We start from the raw sequence: 21332 nt of genomic DNA, 5'->3' as shown, positions 1-21332 counted from the left end.
CCATACACCAAAAATTGCCCTTAGATAGACACCACTGGGCAAAAAAAAAACCTGGGAGACCCAGGATTCCTTTTGACCGTCAAGGACGAGCCGGTAGCAGTGATCGACGTCTCTTGGGGCGAGGCTTAACATGTTGCCAAGGACAGAAAGAAGTGGAGGGAACTCATTGCGGCCTCGTGTCCCACTGGGGATGAAGAGGATTAACAAACTAGCTGTAGTGACATAGAATTGGTCACTACGTAGCATAGTGCTTTCTGCTGGCAGGGAAGGGCATCTGCAACTTGAAGCAGCTCTGACTGACAGCAGGCCACGTGATAGACCCGAGAGGGATCTAGGGGAAAGATTACGGAAGGGACATGTCGGGAACCCGCTAGTAGGTTCTAGAAAGGGGGCGTGGCCAGGGTGGAGCGAGGCCATGCTGGGAAGATAAAAGGGGACCCCGAGCGAGAGCTCGGGGCTGTCGTTTGGAGTGGGATTCCCGTCGTCGTCGCTGTTGAAGATCGTCGCCATCGCCGCTGTCGTCTCGTGCCTTCGTCGCTGTCACGTCGTCAATTGATAATTGCGCTGCTAGACGTAATTGGCTGTCTCTGTTCAGCGCCGTCAGTGTCAGACAGCGAGCGTTGTGTTGTAGGCTAGCAACAAGTGTCGAGTTGCGTATAAGCGAGAGACAGAGAGAGTGTAACAGTATAGGGTGTGTATTGTATAAAGTGTGCAAAGTGTGCTCGGTGCTTAATTAAATAATTGCCTCCAAGAAGTTATGTCTCCAAGTCAGTCACTACATAACGAACACATCGAAATCAAAAGCCTTTCTTTGTATTCCTGCACAGTGCCGACATTTTGATGTGGATTTAGGACAACACGTTCCTTGACGTCCAATATTTTGTTTGAGAAGTTAGGCGTGTATTGCCAGAGTAAATCCTAATATATAATTAAGCCTCCTCAACGAGCCCAGGAGTGGAAGAGTGGTGCAGTGGTCGGTGCGCTGCACGTTGAACCCAGCGACCCGAGTTTTTTTCTAGGCCATGGCAAGCGTCATGGGCAAGTGCTGTCTGAACCAATCATTGACCAGCAAAATCAAGTGTGGTCAAAGCCATCACAACCAACAGGGCATGGGGAGACACTCACCCAGCAGTGGAAAGACAACAATCTGCAAACTATCGTTATTATTATTACTCGAACGGTTCAACAACTGTCTGTAAAAAAATTTAAGCCGAGGCTTCATCTTTTATTTCCAGTGACACACTTTACAACTAATGTGCTAGGCACTATACACATTTTTGAGCCATATATTTGAGGAAGTATAATTTACACAATTTGGATATATATAACTTCTCAATACAAAGGCATCTCGAGGTGTTGTATAGAAAGAGTGTAACATGGGAATCCTAGTGGCAGGATGTATATTTCTTTATTTAATTATTCCCTGAAGAGAGAGCGAGAGAGAAACAGTCAATTGCATGCAGTCGCTTTAAGCACACGACAATATTTCAAAAATCCAATGTCATTCTATGCTTGCCATTCAAACATAGCAAAAATGAAATGTGGAGATACACTATTAGCAGCGATCAAATTTTGATAGCAAATCTCATCCTGTATACTATATATATTTTATATATATATATAAAAATATTATCATTAAAGAAACCCAGAATACAAAGTAGATTTTCAAAAAAGAGGGAAACCTATGTACTGTTTTACATAAACGCAGTTTCGGATTAAACAAGAGGGTCTCTCCATAAATGTTACACGACAGCGAATTCAGGCTGAGGCAATCACATGTATCATTGTGGCTTTTATAATATAAATGAAGTAGTGAAAGTTGAGAAAATATTTCAGAATCACCAATATGTTATGACAATCATGTTTTGCTATAGAATAGCAAGGGACGATAGACAGGTTTTTATTACAACAAAAATCGCTTACACTACAGAATTTGGGAATAATAAAAGCAGCTAATGAACCTGAAATGAATTTTTGTAATTACAACACAAAAGCACATTTATAAAATCAATTGCCAATCAGGTATCTGGAACACATCCCTGTCACAGCTATGAAATGTAACATAACCCAAATGGGTTTGCTGATTGCAACTGGAGCAAGCCCCAGGAACCCAGCAAATAAATTAACAAAGGCTTGTAAAAAAAATCATCATGATTCAAACATTCAGGGTTTATAGAATGAGCCGTTTGATGTGCTATGGTTCGCAACAAGAATGTAAGAACGTATCTGCAATTGGGTCTAACATTCAACAATAAGTATTGTAAATAATTACATTGTCTTATCTCTTGCGGGTTTGATTTCATGATTTACTTTCAAAATTGAAAAAGAAGTATTCATTTTCTTTACACCCTATGTGTACTTAAAGTTGTAAATCAATTGCGTAATATAAAAATGTACAAATGTAAGTATTTATTTTCAGACAATTTACTTACTCAATTTCCAAGCAATTGCCTTTTACTCTGTACTGGACCCACCACACAGTAGCTATCTGCACTGAGCATGACAATTATATTGAACAAGACAAAGACAAATATCCCCGGTATAGCCTTAGCAGGCTTTTGGGGACAAGTGCTGTTAGTGAGCACCCTTGAAGGCCGGTACGGTACATGAGGGGGTGGGTGGCCAGCACCACTCCCCAGTGACGATGATTACACACCAGACTAGGTACTTATTTAAGGCTGAGTCGACCTAGGGGAGGCCCAGGACCTGGTGTTGGCCATGAGCAGGAATATAACTATGGTCGCCGGGTTCATAGCACAGCGTGCTAACCGCTACACCACCGCTACCCACAATCATAAACACACACACACGTAATTGAGTGTTCTCCTAGACTCAGACCTAGCGCTCATCTATAGATCAGCAAGATAGTGTATTATTTGTCAATAACTGCTGTAGACATTCAAATTTCCACATTTTATTACCGAATTCAGGCTGAGGCATATTACCGAATACAGGCACAATCGGGGTAAATAATGGGACTCAATATGCAAGCATCATGGGTAGTTATGGAACAAATTAAAATAAAATGTTCAGCCCAGTGTCAATCAAATGCTGGATGAAGGCCTCCCCACGTCATGTCAGTAATGGGAGGGTTGTTCGACCATACTTCACCATGCTGGTCATTGCGCATTATTGGAGTGTGCCACCGGACTGGTTTAGATATCACTCACCATTGATGTTAACTGTGGCTGAGAATCAAACTCCAGTGGCTGGGATCATAGTGTGGTGTCCTCACAAATGCCCCACCATTCCACGTTGATCGTGAAATGTTGTGCCAGATTCTGTTTGTGGTTGCAATGGCTGAAAAACATCACCTAGACATTTCCCCACGTTGTCAGTAATGGGTGCATTGTGCCAATGGCTCTGTCACTAGAAACATTGCTCTATCCCCATTTGTACCATTCTGTTCAACTCAATTAGCCTAAATGTAGCACAAGGATTTCACTGTCGAACAATTTGCATGCATCGTAAATAATAAATCCTCACACGAATAATTGGATGCATGTACAGTGATACCTCGGTTCACGAACTCCGCTTCTGTTCACGAACAACTCGGTTCACGAACAGAAAAGTTCATAACAATATGCTCCGGTTCACGAACTCCGCTTCTGTTCACGAACAACTCGGTTCACGAACAGAAAAGTTCATAAAAATCTGCTCCGGTTCACGAACTCCGCTTCTGTTCACGAACAACTCGGTTCACGAACAGAAAAGTTCATAAAAATCTGCTTCGGTTCACGAACTCCGCTTCTGTTCACGAACAACTCGGTTCACGAACAGAAAAGTTCATAAAAATCTGCTTCGGTTCACGAACAGGAGCCGCGGCCATTTTAATGCTATTTCCAGGCTGTCACGTGGTCGTGACTTCCTGTAGGAAGATCGTGGAGAGAAGCAGAGACGCAGAAGGAAGTACTGTGAGTACTGTGAAGACACTTTCAGTGACTTTTTGCTTTTTGGTGTGCTTTTTAGCACATACAGTACTGTACTGTACTACTGTACTGTACTGTACAATACTGTACTTACTGTATTGTACAGTTCACCCGTTTGAGTGCTTACTGAAGTCATCTCAAGCAAGGTTAGTGTTCTCTCTTTATACATTACTATACTGTACAGTACTAATGTGTATTGTAATTTGTTTCATATTTTTGTGCTCCAAAAACCAAAAAAAAAGGTCAGAACGGATTAACCGGATTTACATTGAACCCTATGGGGAAATGTGCCTCGGTTCACGACCAATTCGGTTCGCGACCAGAGTCAGTTCACGAATTAAGTTCGTGAACCGAGGTATCACTGTATTGTGAGTGTAAGAATCCATTGTGATTGACCAATTCATGCATCGCCATATGCCGACACCTTAATCTACTTTACATCCGTGAAACTACTGGTCATCTGATGAAAAATAACTTCATAGCTCATTGCATTCCTCCAGTATAAATAAAGATTCTGATTCTGAATCAGGCCCCAAAGTATAGACAAGCAACAAAAACCAACGCGACATATCAACTGTAAACCGTTTTGCCACTATTCAGTGGCTTAAAAAAATGGCCCAAAGTGTTACTTGAATTTTTGCACTCAACTCCCAGCATTCAAAGTGATGTTGTAGGTGGGAAATGGAATCAAACGGCTATTTTAATAGCTAGAAGCCATCCCTGCACTGTAGAATAACAACATTACTTGATCAGAATACAAATCTTTCTTGAGGCTGGAGGAATCCGATGAGCTTTGAAGCTCTTTTTAACCCTTTCTGGCAATAAAACAGGTGTCAATATATTCAAACACCAAATAGATACCTGGAATGTAAGACAACGGCAATCATTGCCAAGTCATCAATTCCAAAGGAATAGCAATACCTGATCAAACCAAGGGCGTCAAAACCACCAAGATGTTATGGGCTACTAAAGATTCACAAACCTGATGTCCCATTAAGACCCATAATTAGTACAATAGGCTGTGCCACATACAAATTAGCCTTATATGTAACGAAACAAATACAACCCTACATCAGAACACACGTGCCAACAAGGACACTCAATTGATGTTGATCATATTGACGTTCTGTGCAAAACTCGTTACGTCTGGCCAACACTAATTAGAGAATCTACAGGTTTAGTGCCGCTTGGAAGCGAATCATCAAATAATATTGTTTAAATGCATGGGGATTACCTGTACGCAGACATTAACAGGTACTGATATTTTATTTCACGCAAACGACAGGGGGGACATGCATAATGTGCATGCATAATGTATGTTGATTACCATATGAACAACCCAACCGACAATGGATACCTATTGTAATGTATATGCATTCATGAATCCCCACCCCCTTCGCACGTGTGGGCTCACAAGTGACGTCATCACATCTATCCCTCCATTTAAGGAATGAAACATGATGCTAGTTGTAATTACTGGCAAAACGTCGTACTCAGATTGTAAATGTTGTGGATTTGCTCTCCAACTCACTGGGGCTATTCTTATTTTTCATACTCTGATACAAGCAAAAAAAGGTCAGATGATATCACAGAAACAAAACTGCTTGTAAGTTGGATTTTTCGAATATATCCAGCCATGGTTGATTGTTTTAGCCGTAGATAGGTCTTCCCATTAATATAAAGAATACAAAATTGTGATACTCCTCTGGTAATGGTGCACAAGCACAAATAACAAAGGCACAGCAAAGATCATGATTGACACTTCTACCTATGGAGATTAGGCATTGCCTGAACCATCACCTTTTATTTAGTGGTTTCCTATATAGGGCAGTGTTATTGATCAATGAGTCTATTGTCAATAATAAAAAGAACCAATAATAATAATAATAAAACAGTTAAGTTCAGTACCTAACCGTTTGTCATGTCTCAATATGGTTGACTTTGAACTAAATAGATTGCCAAATGAAGTCAGCAAACTCAACAACCAATCTTGATTTGAAGCTTTCGTGACTACAGGTATTCATACTGTTTGGCTCTTTCGGTAAAGTCACGTAGGTAGAAAAATAACTTAACAGATCACGACGTTATGATCGCAACACAAGCGATCGTCTTCAGGTGAAACAATACAGCACTTACCCTTAGGTTGTACCCACCTCAAACGTATATGCGATCGAAACGTCATGATCTAATAGTTATTGTTCTATCTATGTGACTCTACCGAAAGAACCAAACAGTATCAACAACCAATATTTAAACACGAACCACATTCCCGCGGTGAGTTTTGCTTGCATTAATGATGCGCCAGATGGCACGTGTACACAAACTAAGACGAAAAATCCATTAATTCTACGTAAAACGTGATACATTTTTACGAGAACAGGCGATAGCGTGATGGCCATATCCCACTTCAAAAACGGCTGATGAATTATGAACTCATTAGACAAAAATCAGCCGCCTGATGAGTGTTTGATGTGCCGGTGCAACATGAATGCTCGAGAATGTTGACTGGCACATCAGGTTGTGATGGGACCATTGCAAATAGAACCATCTCTGCAGAGTTGTAAGAGTGAGATGCACAAGAAGGCATTCTCTGCGCTGCACACAATCACAATGAATCCGTTGCATGTGTGCAATGCGGTGGCGCTGAGCAGAACTGTTATCACTGTAAGCTACCGAAACTGGTAACTCTTACCCTTTGAAAGGAGAAAGTAGCATGAATTCACTGACATGCCAAAACATAGAGTTTACATATTGTAATATATTCATATCTAAATTATATATGTATTGTGTATGTCTCTGGTAAATACAGATTTTAAATAGTTTAAAAATAAAATAAAACAAATATGGAAGGAACCTTGGAGCTTGTAAGGCATCGGACATGCGCTCTGTGCACTCGATTCAAAAACTGAAATTTGTCCAAGAAGACGGTGACTAAAATTGCAAAATCAAGTCACGTGAGGCGCACGTCAAAGCCAATGCGCCGTGCAAAAAAGTGGGCCAACCCTGACAGCTGTCTCATTTGGGAGTGTTTATGCTCAAGAGCTCTGCCCTGCCAGCACACATGGCTCCAAGTTAAAAAAGAAAGGGGGCATGGGCAACAGGTAATTTGCATATTTTTTGTGGTAATGAGAAGGATGTTGTCAGAAACTAGTTTCATCAGAGAGAGCTCAGGGCCATGCTAAGGCATGCCTTGGGGCCAGCTGATGGGCAACTATGGATTATTTCGTCCATGCAAAGCATAAAATAAAAAATTGACAAGGCTACTAACAGCACAAGCTCGGGCAGGTTTAACCATTTCGGAAATTGTGCGTTTTTGAACTCTGAATTTCCGGAGTAGTTTTCAAACCTATTTTTAGTGTGTGGGAGTTTGTTTTTAATGAACACAATGCTGGTTTTTTTACACAGCCATAAATCATTGCTTCATTATACTTCACATCCTTTATGTAATGAATGGAACTGATCGAGAAGAAGTGGGAGTTCAATGAATACAATTCATAGGCAAAAATGGTTAAACACTAAACAGCGCACAAGTGTCAGAATGAGAGCTTGTTCAAAAACGATAAAGGAATTTCAATGGAGTAATGGCCTTTTTGTGTTTGTCTCTGGTTTGCAACTTTTCTTTCTTTATGCCTTCAAGTGACAAAAGTGTTTCCTGTTGTGTGGAAAATGTAGCTACAGATTTATATTTTTTCGTGTGAGAAAACACTAAGTCTGTTTTGAAGAGCTCAACTTATACTTTCAATATATAATCGGTGTTTTCCTTTGATAAACTATATAAACATTGCCCAACATTTAAATAAAATGCATGCTTTCATAGGCAGGCATGCGTAGTCAATTAAAGAGCATGTGCTGTTCAAACACGATTATATTTTCTTCACACACTAAAACTATATATATATAAGATAACACGTATCTGAAAGAGTTAGGAAACAACATTTCCTCGGTCCAAATATGTTATGGACAAAAAAAAGGCTAATCAGTGCAGCTTGATAGAAAATATAACTTTATAAAAAAATGCCTTTAAACTTTTTGGTTCTTCGACCAACTTGAATGTCTTTTCTAATGTACTGTACTTAATTATCCCTGACCAGAATTTGACTTGACACCAATCACTGGATTACACGCTCATGCACAATTCTATTTTGCACAAGCACAACTTGTGAAGTTTACTTTTGAGTATGACTTTCTCACAAAGCTCATCTATTACACAACTAGTCTTTAACTTTTTTAAAGTAATAATAACATCCTATGTCTAGCACCAGTTTATTTCAATTAACGTGTGCAAAATGGCAAGTTATTAAATTCGTTTAATTGACTTACACATCCCTGCGGGGAAATGGCATATGTGTAAGAACAAAAAGACCTCCTGCTGTCAAACAAAATGTTTCATTGACTACAGATGTGTACATGTAGTCTGTTGTGAATGTCCAACTTTGAAGCTTGAAACGACAATAATCTGCTGGATGCCACAATTATAAGCACTTTGAGTGTCTCGGTGACGAATGCACAATTACCCTATTTTGCATGTTACGTAAATCTTATAAATGCAAAGTTGTTAATCACCACCCACGATATACACTTATACAGGCTTTGGCGGAAGTGGTGATGTTTTAGATTTGCGCACTGCACTATGAAACCGTCTGCCCGTGTTACATTCCCGGCCATGGCTAACATCAAGCGGGCGAGCCACGATTCTAACTGTTGCTGGGCCCCTATTTGTCAACCCGCACAGTCGCAGTCTGCTCAAAAACCTTCACAGCCAACGTGACGTGGGGAAACCGTCACCTGCCAGTTGATCAATACAGAGATGTAAACGATCATTTGTGATAACTGATCAGACCTCAATTACAGGTCCTCCACTGCCTGTGCATAGTCATTTAAGGATACGAGCTGTAGCTCGGACCACAAATTGAAGTCCATGGCTTTGGTGTTATCCTAAACTGCCAGACGTCTTGGCTTCATGTTTTGTCTCTTCTAGCATTGATCCTCATGGCATGGCTCTGAATAAAAACAAAGCTGAATTAACGGCATCCGTACGAACACAATAGGGGGGGGGGGGGGGAACAAGGCCGTAGCCATGGAGTCAACATTGGGGGGGGACCAAATCTTCCAGGGGGTCTGGGGTCCCCCCCCCCAGAAAAAAAAAAAAATCGAAATTTGAAAACTCATTTCCTGCCATTTCCTGCCTAAAATATAAAAAAATTCACTTCCATATGGGATGGACTTTTTGTTGTTGTTACAATAATGTCTAATAGTGTATTGTATTACATTGCTGTTTTTTTCTTTTTTACCTTTTCTTGTTTCATTTTATGTAATGGCAGAGATTAGGGATTCATAAAGTACAACCATAACCACAATCATATAAACATAACCTATGCATTGTTATATGAAGACAAGTCCAGATATTGTGGCCAAGGTTGAGCAAATTGTTCTTTTTATTTACATAGCATCGCAATTATTATCATTTTTAATATTTTTATAGCAACGTATTGTGGGGGAGGGGGCATTTTGAGCATATTTGATGTGTCCCCCCCCCCAATACTAATATATAAACGCCCAGGTCTGTCTATCTGTGATTCTGTCATTCTGTGATTAATGCGGCACGGATTGCTTCAAGTGCGTCACGTGACCGCGAGCAAGAGACGGCTGAGTGAGAGTGAGGAGACTGGTGAGTGAGAGTGAGGAGACTGGTGAGTGAGAGTGAGGAGACTGGTGAGTGAGAGTGAGGCAGAGCCGTGCTCCGTCCACTGTTGCCCTGAGGGACCCCCGTGCTCTCCACTGCTGGCTTTAGAGAGAGCCGCGCTGTCTCCACTGCTGCCGTGAGGGAGCCAGATGAGCTCTCTCCGCTGCTGCCCTGAGGGAGAGCCGTGCTCCGTCCACTGCTGCCCTGAGGGACCCCCGTGCTCTCCACTGCTGGCTTTAGAGAGAGCCGCGCTGTCTCCACTGCTGCCGTGAGGGAGCCAGACGCGCTCTCTCCACTGCTGCCCTGAGGGAGAGCCATGCTCTGTCCACTGCTGCCCTGAGGGAGATCCGCGCTCTCTCCGCTGCTGCCCTGAGGCAGAGCCGTGCTCCGTCCACTGCTGCCCTGAGGGAGCCCCGTGCTCTCCACTGATGGCCGCCTGAGGCTTGCGCTCCTGGGGTGCGCTCCCAGCAGCGGCTGGCGGGGCCGTTTGTGAGAGGGCCGAGGGAGCCAACGGAGGGAGTCGATGGAGCCGGGTGGGCCGGTGGAGCCGACGGAGGCTGTGGTTGTGCCTGTGGCGCCCCCGAACAACCACATACTACGTTGTTGGGGGGCGGCTATGGCGCCCCCCAACAACCTGGTAGATATTATAATTACGGCCTTGGGAAAAGTATAGACAAAACAATAAAATTACCTATATTATTCCTCCCAAGTTTTACTCTGTCCAATATAGCCATTGTGTTCTAACAAGTACAAGTAAGAGGGTCATGAACAAATGGTGGGTTATATAAACAGATAACCTTGTATTCTTAGGTTTTTTCGGTAAAGTCACGTAGGTAAAAAAATTAAAAGTAATAAAAGTAAAATAAAAATAAAATAAAAATAAAATAAAAATCACGACGTTTCGGAGGCAACACAAGCTTCCGTGTTCAAGAGCAACGACCCCGATACACGTTCAAGTAACACTGCACCGTGTTTAAATTTTCTAATTTTGGTTCTGACTAAGCAGCGCTCACAAAAGTTCAGTGGGACAAATCATTAGTGAGGCAGCTGCATTACAAACAGCATGAACCGTGTGGCATCTGAAAATGTTTTTGCTGATTCCATGATATTTTACGCCTTAACTTACATGAAAAAACTTGACAGGCTTGAGCCGGAACTCAGCGCTCATGCTGAATTAAATATTACAGATACAAGAATAATCTCTTGGGACTGAAAATTCCCAATGGGTATTTGTAATAAGTGGACACCTCGGCTATGGATATGTCCTTCATAAGAAGCGTAGTCCAATTAAGGGTATAAAGAACCTGACAAGGCAGACGGAACCAAATGGACCCCCCCCCTCCCTCTCGTTTGTAACCTTTCTCATGTTCTTTTGCATATCAACACAAGCACATTCGTGCGACATTTCATTCCAGGAAAAAGAAGAGAGGGAAAAAAACCCACCGCGATGACAGTCCACTCAAGCTTGTTGTAAACAACACTAGCGAAGGCCTCCACAAGCAGTGTTGATTCATACCACTTGCCCTTGGTCCCGCACAGCATTGTGCAGGCAATTCTGGTTGCCACAATAACCCATCTGTTACTCATTCACATTATAATTTCCCACACATTGGAAACCCGTAACTCTCTCACTTGTTATTCAAAGTATAGGTGAGAAAAAACATCCATTCTAGGAAATGTGTGAAAAATTACTATAATTTCGTGTGTCATCGTGACACGTGCAAATTCGGACAAAATTTTTTTTTTATCTTATCGAAATGATGTGTTTTGAGTATTTCCAGCACAGAATGTATTATTATTATTATTTGCTCTGAAGAGACTGATCCAACAACAAACTTGTTGGCTCACAGGTTGAGCGAGCGGCTCACAATTGTAAGGTTGCACCGTTCAAATTCATGTTTTGGCGACTGACTCATGAGCCCATCATCCCACCGGGGTCAATAAAAAAAAGTACCACTGTGTGGGAAAGTGAACAGTGGCTCTTCTCTGGAGAGACTCGCCCTCACTATAGGAGTGTGAAATGTCTAACTGCTGCTCAGGGCTGTAAATAAGAGGAGCACTGCTTCAGTTCTAAATTGAGTGAAAAAGATATTATCACTTTCACTTTTTTTTTTTGACAAGAACAAAAAATGTAATTAAAACTCGCAATGCTCCAGGGTTGTATTATATTATCATATTATATTATCATTCTACTTATAAGAAGTATATATATATAATTACCATGGCAATGCATACATATAAATAAGTTAGTATTTTATTGTATGTTTTTATTTCAGTCTATACCTTCACGTATATAGGGTTATTACTGAAATCTACAAGATGTAAAACATCATTGCCTTGACCCCATTAATGTAGGAATTCTGTTGGTGAGCAATGATTGCATCATTACTGTATAAATATTCATGTCTATCCAATTTACAAGCTAAAGGTGCTAATTAAAAACGTATTTCTTCAGTTTAGGTATATTATGCGAAAACAAGGTCGTGTTAACTACTGTATATGAGTGCCGGCATGCACGTGTGTTGTATGTTTGATGAATGAACGTCCAATCATATGGCGCGCTATCAGCTAACCATACATTTCCAACTGCAGATCTCCCCCTAGTGCAGTGGTTCTCGGAGTGTGGGTCCCAAGGCCATCGGAGGAGGTCAGCGACGGTCCTCCAGGTGGTGCGTGAGGCTGTGATGCAAACGCAGGTTGTGTGTATACTTTTTGTTTCGCACAATAATTCATATTTTACTCACGGTAATTAATTATTTAAACTACCCTCACCCCAAGATCTAAATGCCTCCCCCTATATATATATAAAAAAACTGAAGCTGCATAAAAAGAAACATATTCTTAGGTTTTTTTTCGGTAAAGTCACATAGGTGAAACATAAAAATTAATAAAAGTAAAATAAAATAAAAAATCACAATACTTGATACAGCTGTCGTGGCTGTGACGGTTCCACCTGAAGACGGAAGCTTGTGTTGCCTCCGAAACGTCGTGATTTTTATTTTATTTTACTTTTATTAATTTTAATGTTTTACCTACGTGACTTTACCGAAAAAAAACCCTAAGAATATGAATCCTTGCAGTCACGAAAGCTTCAAATCTAAAAAGAAACATGTTTTTACGTTCCGGTAATATGAATCATTTTGTATTACTGGTATTTAGAGAGATACGTGAATGAGCTTTGTCACCAGGGGTGGGAGGTCTGAGTGGTCCGCGGGACAAACAAAGTTTGGGAAACACTGCCCTGGTGGTAGCTGTCCCAGTACGGCACAAATGTACCTAATAGCTGGCTTGTCGAGGCGTAAATGTCTGCCAGTAGAGGGTCAGTGATTGCTATGAAATAGCATGTGCGTAATTAATCGAGTTTTTCTTTAGTTAAGGGAGTGGGGGGGGGGAACAAGTGAATCCAGAGGAAACCGATGCAGAACCAGTGGTAGAACATACAACATGCAAACTCCATAGAAACTCCATACAAACTCCATACAAGTACAAACTCTACGCAGAAAGGCACCCGAGTCAGGAATCGATTCAAGTCCGTTCTTGCTGTGAGGCATGAGTGTTAACATTGCGGCCACCCTGCAACAATCTGAAATTGGATCAACATCACATCTACCGAGGACATTGAAGCAACGCTAGACACATGACCTTTTAAAATATTATTCCATTGTTTTGAGGTTCAAGTCGTAAAACTAATGTAACAAAATGCAAAAAAAAGAACGGAAAAAATGTCTTGCAAATTGCACACATGGGTGGTAAGCTTGAAAATGTCACTTCATAGCATTTGCTGGAACACATTGTCCAGGCTACATGATGTAGCACGAGTGTCGGTCAGGATGGAAAACTCTGAAAACTTTCAAATTTACAAATAAATTTAATGAACAATGGTGATGACGTTATTGTGTACACGGAGACACAGATTGAGTCGAATGTTGGTTTTGGTTTTCAGGCCATTGCCTAGGCTTTATATCATTTTAAGCATAGTTCAAATAGAGCACACACTTCCTTTCATGAATCATGCCTTTCATAATTGCGTACAGATCAATAATAATAGCGATGCTAATTTACTGTCCTTTGTTAAACAGTTTGTTATCTTTCCTCCACACCTCTGATTAGCACGGCATGGCGTGAAAGAAGTTCAACATACATACATACAATCCCTTGCTGGATGACCCAAGCCTATGTAGGGTCAGTCACGGGGGTTATTTAACCATACTTCCCCACACTATTTAGTCCTGGTTGGCAAAGATGGGGCACAGGACTGGTTCAGATATTACTTGCCACTTATATTAGTCGTGGGCGGGAATCAAACTCAGGTTATCTGTTCCACAGCACCGTGTGCTAACCACTACAAAACTGATCCCAAATTATGTACTTGTTTTTCAACTATATATATTATAATAATTGTTTTTTTACCCTTCTATCTGGCAACAAAACTGACACCTTTTTTTTACAAGGAGTCATGTTTGCATAGACCACAATACCTGCAGTCATAATGCAAACAAAAAACATAACTCTGATAATGTATGCACTGTCCTTGAAGTTGATTGGTCCACACCCGAGACAGCTTTCCTTAGAGCCTAGTCTCACATAGGTTGGACCAGATGACGCCAAAAGGCGCACAACTCAAAGACAATGCATACATTATCAGAGTTATGTTTTTTGTTTGCATTATGACTGCAGGTATTGTGGTCTATGCAAACATGACTCCTTGTAAAAAAGGTGTCAGTTTTGTTGCCAGATAGAAGGGTAAAAAAACAATTATCATATGTTTTACTGGCAAATGAGGTTCCAATGGTATATATATATATATTTTTTAACTATTAACTATTTATATTCCACAAGGTAAGTCCCACTGAGCTATATAGCTCTTTTTTCAGACGCGACCTGGCCACAAATGATAGCTCAACAGAGTGGCTTGTCACGTGGAAATGTAGAGCAGCCAAATACTCTGAACGCGTGACGTTGATTCTAAATGTGGAGGGAGCAACCGGAGGACCTGGAGAAAAATCCACGCGACTCCAAATAAAGAGCACGCGTCAGGGTCGGGATCGAACCCACAAACTACTTTCTACGAGGCAAGGTAGTTAACATCTTCGATTTAATGTATCATTATGACGCTCATTTACCCAGTAAAGCCTCACTGAGTCTCAAGACTCTCATTCAGGAGGGTCCTGCCAAGTGTTTTGCAGTAGGGACGATGTTGCTGTTGTGTAATCCCTATTGAGGAATTTACAGCTAAATGTTTGGGCTTTGGGATGTTTGCCAGTTCCAGTTAGATTGTACATTTGAGTTGCTTTATGAACTAAATCGAAAAAAGCAAATTGACATAAACAAATGATATACCATTATCTATCTTCCATGGATTCGAGTGATTACCCAAAGCGCCTCTGTAATACCAAGGCAATAACTGTACTCACTTTTCTTCCTAATTAACTAAATTAAAGCACTTCTTCCTTCAACACTTGCTGGTAACATCACCATGCAACGCACGAGTTAACTGCACTCGCAGTAGCTGAAACAGACATAAAATGCAAAGAGTTTTTGCACCGTTAATACCTGCGAACGTGAACGTGCACATTTGTTGGGAAGGAAAGGGGTGGGGGGCGGTGCGGTGTAAATCGACGACGCGAAATGGGTGTAAAAGGAGGCCACGTTTAATGCTTAAAGCCATCGCAAAAGCGGGCAGTGCACGCAAACACTTGCCCCGTGTGCACGGGCGCCGCTAATTGAGGTGGCAGGCGGCATGTGGGGAGGGGAGGTCGGCAGGAGCCTGCACATTCATCACGCGGCTACGACGCCGCTAACAAACACTCAGCCTCAGCAACTAAAGTGGCTGCCACGACCCGGCTCGGATTTTTTTTCTGTTAGTTTTCCCAACGTTCTCCGGCCAACCAGAAGTTTTCCCCCAAAAACTTCCGTGCGGTCTGACTTGTGGCCGTTTGTCACCAAGGCCGTTTCGCTGCTGATACAGGGGTGTAGCGTTAATGGGACGTATTGAGGTTACACCCGACTTGAAACACAGACAAAGATCCGCCGTATAGCCTGAAGAGACTGTAATGACAAGTGCTGCTAGCAAGCACTACTTTCAAGGCCGGCACGGCACACGAAGCGGTGGGTGTCCAACACCACGCCCGGCCGCCTTTGTCTCCCTAGTGGCGATGCTTACACATCGCAGCACCAGGTACTCATTTGAGGCTGAGTCGACCTAGGGGAGGCCCGGGACCGGTTCAAATAATCGTCACTGGTGGTGCAATAACCGCTACACTACACGCGCACGTTCGTGTAAGTGTACCTATCGTTTCAACGCTCCATAAGAGGCACAAGACTGGAAGACCGCTAACAGGCACATGTCAATTGGCCCGAAGCATCCCAGAGCCGCCATTCGCCTTCCCTCGCTCTGTAAGATTGAGTGCAAAATTTCAGCCTTCACTGACTCCATGGACGCCCTGAGCATCTCAGGACGCCCACAGCGCGTATTTATGGGATTTTGAGGCTTGTAGCCAGAGAGGGCAATCGTTTACAACAACAGAATAACTCTTTACTATTAGGAAATGCTATATCACTGGGAGTGCAGCCATCAATTGGCAGAAAAGTGGCTTGTAAACTAAATAATTAGGAGGGAAGTATGGCTTAAATTGCTATTTAACTGAAAGGTGGGCAGAGCTGAGTGGTTAATCAGTAATGAGCGGCGGGCTAGACACACAGCACACCCTCATGATTTAATAGAGTATGCCGCGGGATTCTGTTAATTGAATAGTCATGCTGACGTGAGAGAGCAAGGGCGGAACTGTGAGCAAGGAAGGAGGATGGATTGGTTGTGTCCAGTGAGTCTGACCTTTTGCACCATGGCTCATGCAACAGTACTAAATATGTCCTGCAGTAATGAGCTCCATGGCGCATGTTGCGAAATAATGCAAAGGTATGCAATGACAATATACACGGGGGAGGTGTTTTCATTTGAAACCCAATCATGAATTCACGGAGAATTAAACTTCATTCGAAAAAAGCCGTGCATTGTTGTTTGATGGAATTCCTCCCCCCCAGAGCTACCTTGGGAGATCCCTTCAAGCAACATCTGGTTCACACAAAGGGACACATTTTCCCACCATCTCTGCGGACGAGTGTAACGCGTCCACGCATGACTATAAAACTGATATAAAATTTTGAAAGATGGATTTTTTTTCGAAATTATCATGACAAAATATGTATATTTTATGCCATGGTTTTTGTTTTTGTGTACAGTTTTCGCTGAACAGACTAATTACCATTAACATACTTGAGAATGCGCTTTAATCATAATTGCTTGGGTTTAAGCAAAGGATCCGTGAGGTGAGAATCTTGAGTTCTTACATTGAAACTAAACTATAAATAATTTTTATTTTACCAGGTAAGGCCCACTCAACTTTATAGCTCTTTTTCAGAAGCGACCTGGCCACAAATGATAGCTCAACGAAGTTAGCTTGTCATATATAAATATATAACAGCCAACTAAATGCATGTTTCTAAATGTTGATGGAAAACCCGTACCACGGGGAGAACATGCAATCTCCAAATATACAGGCTTCAGGATCAAACACATAATCTCCTGTATACCACGCGAGGTAGTTAACATCTCGCCACAGTTGCGCCCCAAATTTAAACCAGGCGAGGTAGTTAACATCTCGCCACAGTGGCGCCCCAAATTGAAACACTGCTGCCACGCACGCTCCGTATGGCACAAAAGCTAGCAACATAAGACGACAAAGTTAACAGTCTGTCAAAATAAAAGTGACATGGGAAGCGATGCGGGGTTGCTTTTGGAGGCGTTTTGACTTTTAACTGGGGGAGACTCATCGATCCAAAGCACCCCAATCCCCCACGAGTGACTGGCACGGGCCCAGGCGCTGTGCAAACGAGCGAAGTGCACGGTGCTCTGTGCCCCCCGGGACCTCAGGGTCTCACCTCTTCCAGGGAAAACGACGGGACCTCTGGTCGGGCCATCAGGACTTCCGGCAGCTCCCTCCTCCACGGGTCGCTGCAGGCGCCAGTCAAGCCCATACACGTGAAGCACTGCACAAAACGACACCGCCGGCACCAAATTTGCACGGGGGGGGGGGGGGGGGGGAACACACACACGGGAAGCACCAAGAGCGTCAGTGAAGAAAGCGATTCAAGGTCCAATAACAATTTCCAATACAGGAACCGCAATCAGGATTCAATTTTATTTTTTCATGTCTTAAAGCGGGGCTTAAATTCTGCCGGAGAAGACCGGGACTGAAAATATCCTCGCATACATCGCATGCATAAATGACATTTCATATGTAACACGACAGTGCACTTTAAAATGTAACGAGCAATCCGCACATCGTTTGGACATGACAGTCCATCCATTCTTTCCAGCCAGCCAGAAAACACTTTTTTTATATCGCGATCATTGTCTCTCTCGCTCTCCCCACCATTCTCTCTCCAGCTCTGCACTGTGTATCCCAAAGTCTTGCTCTGCCTCTGTTTTTTCTTTTTTTTTACGATCAGTGGAAACAAGAAGATGCTCGGTGTAGTCGGCACTTTGCTTCGTTCATCATTTCGTATTTTTTTTCTTTATGTAAACCCCCACCTCTCGCTCACTCTCTCGCTCTCTCTCTCGCTCTCTCTTCCTCTGTCCCCTATACTTCTCCCTCCCCCTGTATCCCTCTCCCCACTCCATTCTATCTTACCCGCTCCCCCCCCCCATCTCTATTCCTGTCTCTCCCCCCCCGCACCCTTGCTCTCCTTATTCCCACCTCTCAATCTCTCCTGCCTCTCCACAATCCTCCCTCCCACCGTTTCGTCGCTTTCGCTCGCTCTCCTCTTTCAGTTTTTCTGTCTATTTTTCCTCTCCGTTTCATGCCCTTTCACCCTCTCCCCCACCCCTCTACCCACCACATTCCTCTTCATTTTTTCCCCTCCCTCCTCTATATCCGTCCTCTATCTCCCTCCCTCCCTCTATCTCTGTTGTCTATCGCATTTGCGTCCTTTGAACGTAACCGTCCTCTCCCCTCCCTTCAGCCAGCGAGCAAAACTTGTTTTTCTTACGCAGTATATTATATGATGGCATCTCGCGCATTTTGTGTGGGATACATGGCCGGGGTAGAGGGTGGGTGGGTGGGGTGACGCTATGTTAGCGCGATGCAGGGACACGGCACAACGCTTCGATGTGGACGGTGACTTTACCGCACACTTGCCAGCGCACCAGCCAGGAATCTCAGGCAGGAATCCAGCGAGCAAACTTCCTTCGAATACAGCACGATACGATAAAGGCAGCATGAATTGCGCCGTGAGATGACATCGTGCACAACGTGGAATGGAAAAGTGTATTTCTCTGCATCGAAAGGGAGATCTGTTTTTTGTTTATTCATTGCTATGTCACAGGATTTGTTATATGCTGGGATACTGTTGTGGATGTCATATTCATGGCATTTTCTTTAATATGTATGAGCTGCTGTGTAATGGCAGGTGAACTGTGTCAGACCTATTTGTTAGCAATGCAGTTATTAGAATTTCATGCATGAATTGCAATTTCTGCCGAACGTATCAAATACATCTCAGCACATTAAGCTGATGGTCATATTTCCTCGTATTTTATTTGAGAAAAACGATATATTTTTTTACGAAACAAAGTAATGTTCATAACTACTACAAATTTGAGATCAAATCTTCCTCGCAGACTTTTATTTTATTATTCTAAAAAAGCATTTCCTCATGGGTTTCAGAACACTTTTACAGCTTTATTTTTTGCACGCAATTAATACTTAATGAGGACCGTCTTCAACATACACTTTGAAATCCTGAGTAACTAAATACATGGCACCTAGGATATTATTGCCATTACCACCAGGATCCCATTAGGGGCTCATTAGTGGGAAATGAATACGTTTTAGAGGAATAATTTAATCGAAATCCACACCTACACCTGTACATTCATTGCACGTCCAAAACCACCGAGGCATCAAACATACTTCTCAACTTTAAACATGTGAGCAAAAAAAAACACTTCTTTAATTGCACGGGAATATATATTATTAAAAAATATCAATTGCATGTAACAGTGTAATTAATACATTGCCTATACTTCATATATTACAACGTAACATAAATTAGTTCCATCCCATTATAGGAATGTGAAATATTCACAACCAGAGGTTGGTCAGTTTAACACGTAGGCTTTTGCGACCAATATTATCCACAGGAGAAGTTTTTGGGTTAGATCGCATGAATATAAATGTGTCGCTAAACCCGCCACCACCCGACACAGCCAACTAGTAAGGGTTGTCACGTAAACAGAACATGCCAATTCGTTACTAGTACAACACACCGATGCGTTGGAGAGCAACCCCACAACATTTACAATTAGAGTACGACGTTTCATCTGGAATAACAACCAGCATCATCAGGCGACGGACAGATCATTGGAGAAATCCTCCTGTTTCGGTCTTAAATTGAGGGATAAATGTGATGTCGTCACTTGTGAGCCAATTAGGTGCGAAGCCCAGAGGGGGGTGGGGGACAGTTAACAGCCCATTGTAGGGATGGGAAATATCCACAACTAGAAGCTGGTCAGCTAGAAGAAGACAATTCCACCAGATGGTTGGATACTGTATAAGTGGTCCTTCAAGGTCAGGTGAAAACCGCAGGATGTTGCTGAAGGGATGAGGTGATGGCGAGATGTGGTGGCATGGTGGCATTGACCAAGGATGTCACTTGATCTTGTTCAGGGACACCAGAGCATGACCTCGTGCTGGTTTTAGCAGGCAGAACTGGCTTTTCGATCAGGTTAATGGTGATGTTATATCCTGAAGCAGAAGATTAGTGCTGGGACAACATCACATTTGCAAATGTGATTTGTAACCGTGATCCTTGCCTGTGTATCGACAGCTCGATGTTAATGTGGCATTTTATTGAGCGATCGTGTGCTATCTTTGTGTCGTCTGGCATTGTTTTGTTGTCGTTCTTGCTGTCTTGCCCAAGCATGATACATCGAATATATGTAATTAATTTATTAATGTATATATACTTTTTCATATTTAGTGACCTGCTTACTTTCTATATTTTGCACCCATACTGGACATCTGTATGTGCTCTGTCCTGTAGGAACCAGCTCTCTCCTGTGAGGACCAGCTCTCTCCTGTGAAGACCAGCTCTCTCCTGTGATGACCAGCTCTCTCCTGTGATGACCAGCTCTCTCCTGTGGGGACCAGCTCTCTCCTGTGAGGACCAGCTCTCTCCTGTGAGGACCAGCTCTCTCCTGTGAAGACCAGCTCTCTCCTGCAGGGACCAGCTCTCTCCTGTGGGGACCAGCTCTCTCCTGTGGGGACCAGCTCTCTCCTGTGAGGACCAGCTCTCTCCTGTGGGGACCAGCTCTCTCCTGTAGGGACCAGCTCTCTCCTGTGAGGACCAGCTCTCTCCTGTGGGGACCAGCTCTCTCCTGTGGGGACCAGCTCTCTCCTGTGGGGACCAGCTCTCTCCTGCAGGGACCAGCTCTCTCCTGTGGGGACCAGCTCTGTCCTGTGGGGACCAGCTCTGTCCTGTGGGGACCAGCTCTGTCCTGTGGGGACCAGCTCTCTCCTGCAGGGACCAGCTCTCTCCTGTGGGGACCAGCTCTGTCCTGTGGGGACCAGCTCTGTCCTGTGGGGACCAGCTCTGTCCTGTGGGGACCAGCTCTCTCCTGCAGGGACCAGCTCTCTCCTGTGGGGACCAGCTCTGTCCTG

The 21332-nt window shown here is 43.0% G+C and overlaps 1 protein-coding gene across 3 annotated transcripts in view; it reads right to left on the bottom strand.

Moving 5' to 3' along the window:
• Positions 1-21332, bottom strand: part of LOC144723278 (teneurin-3-like) — a 469866-nt gene that overhangs the window by 152970 nt on the left and 295564 nt on the right. For all 3 annotated transcript variants that reach the window (XM_078601881.1, XM_078601882.1, XM_078601883.1), the window contains one exon: positions 17551-17658. In XM_078601881.1, coding sequence (XP_078458007.1) covers positions 17551-17658 — 108 coding nt within the window. The remainder of the gene's footprint in view (positions 1-17550; positions 17659-21332) is intronic.

Source organism: Lampetra planeri, chromosome 17, assembly GCF_965212315.1.
Source record: "Lampetra planeri chromosome 17, kcLamPlan1.2.h2, whole genome shotgun sequence".
NCBI classification, from domain to species: Eukaryota; Metazoa; Chordata; class Hyperoartia; order Petromyzontiformes; family Petromyzontidae; genus Lampetra; species Lampetra planeri.
This window is presented reverse-complemented; position numbering and strand designations above follow the sequence as displayed.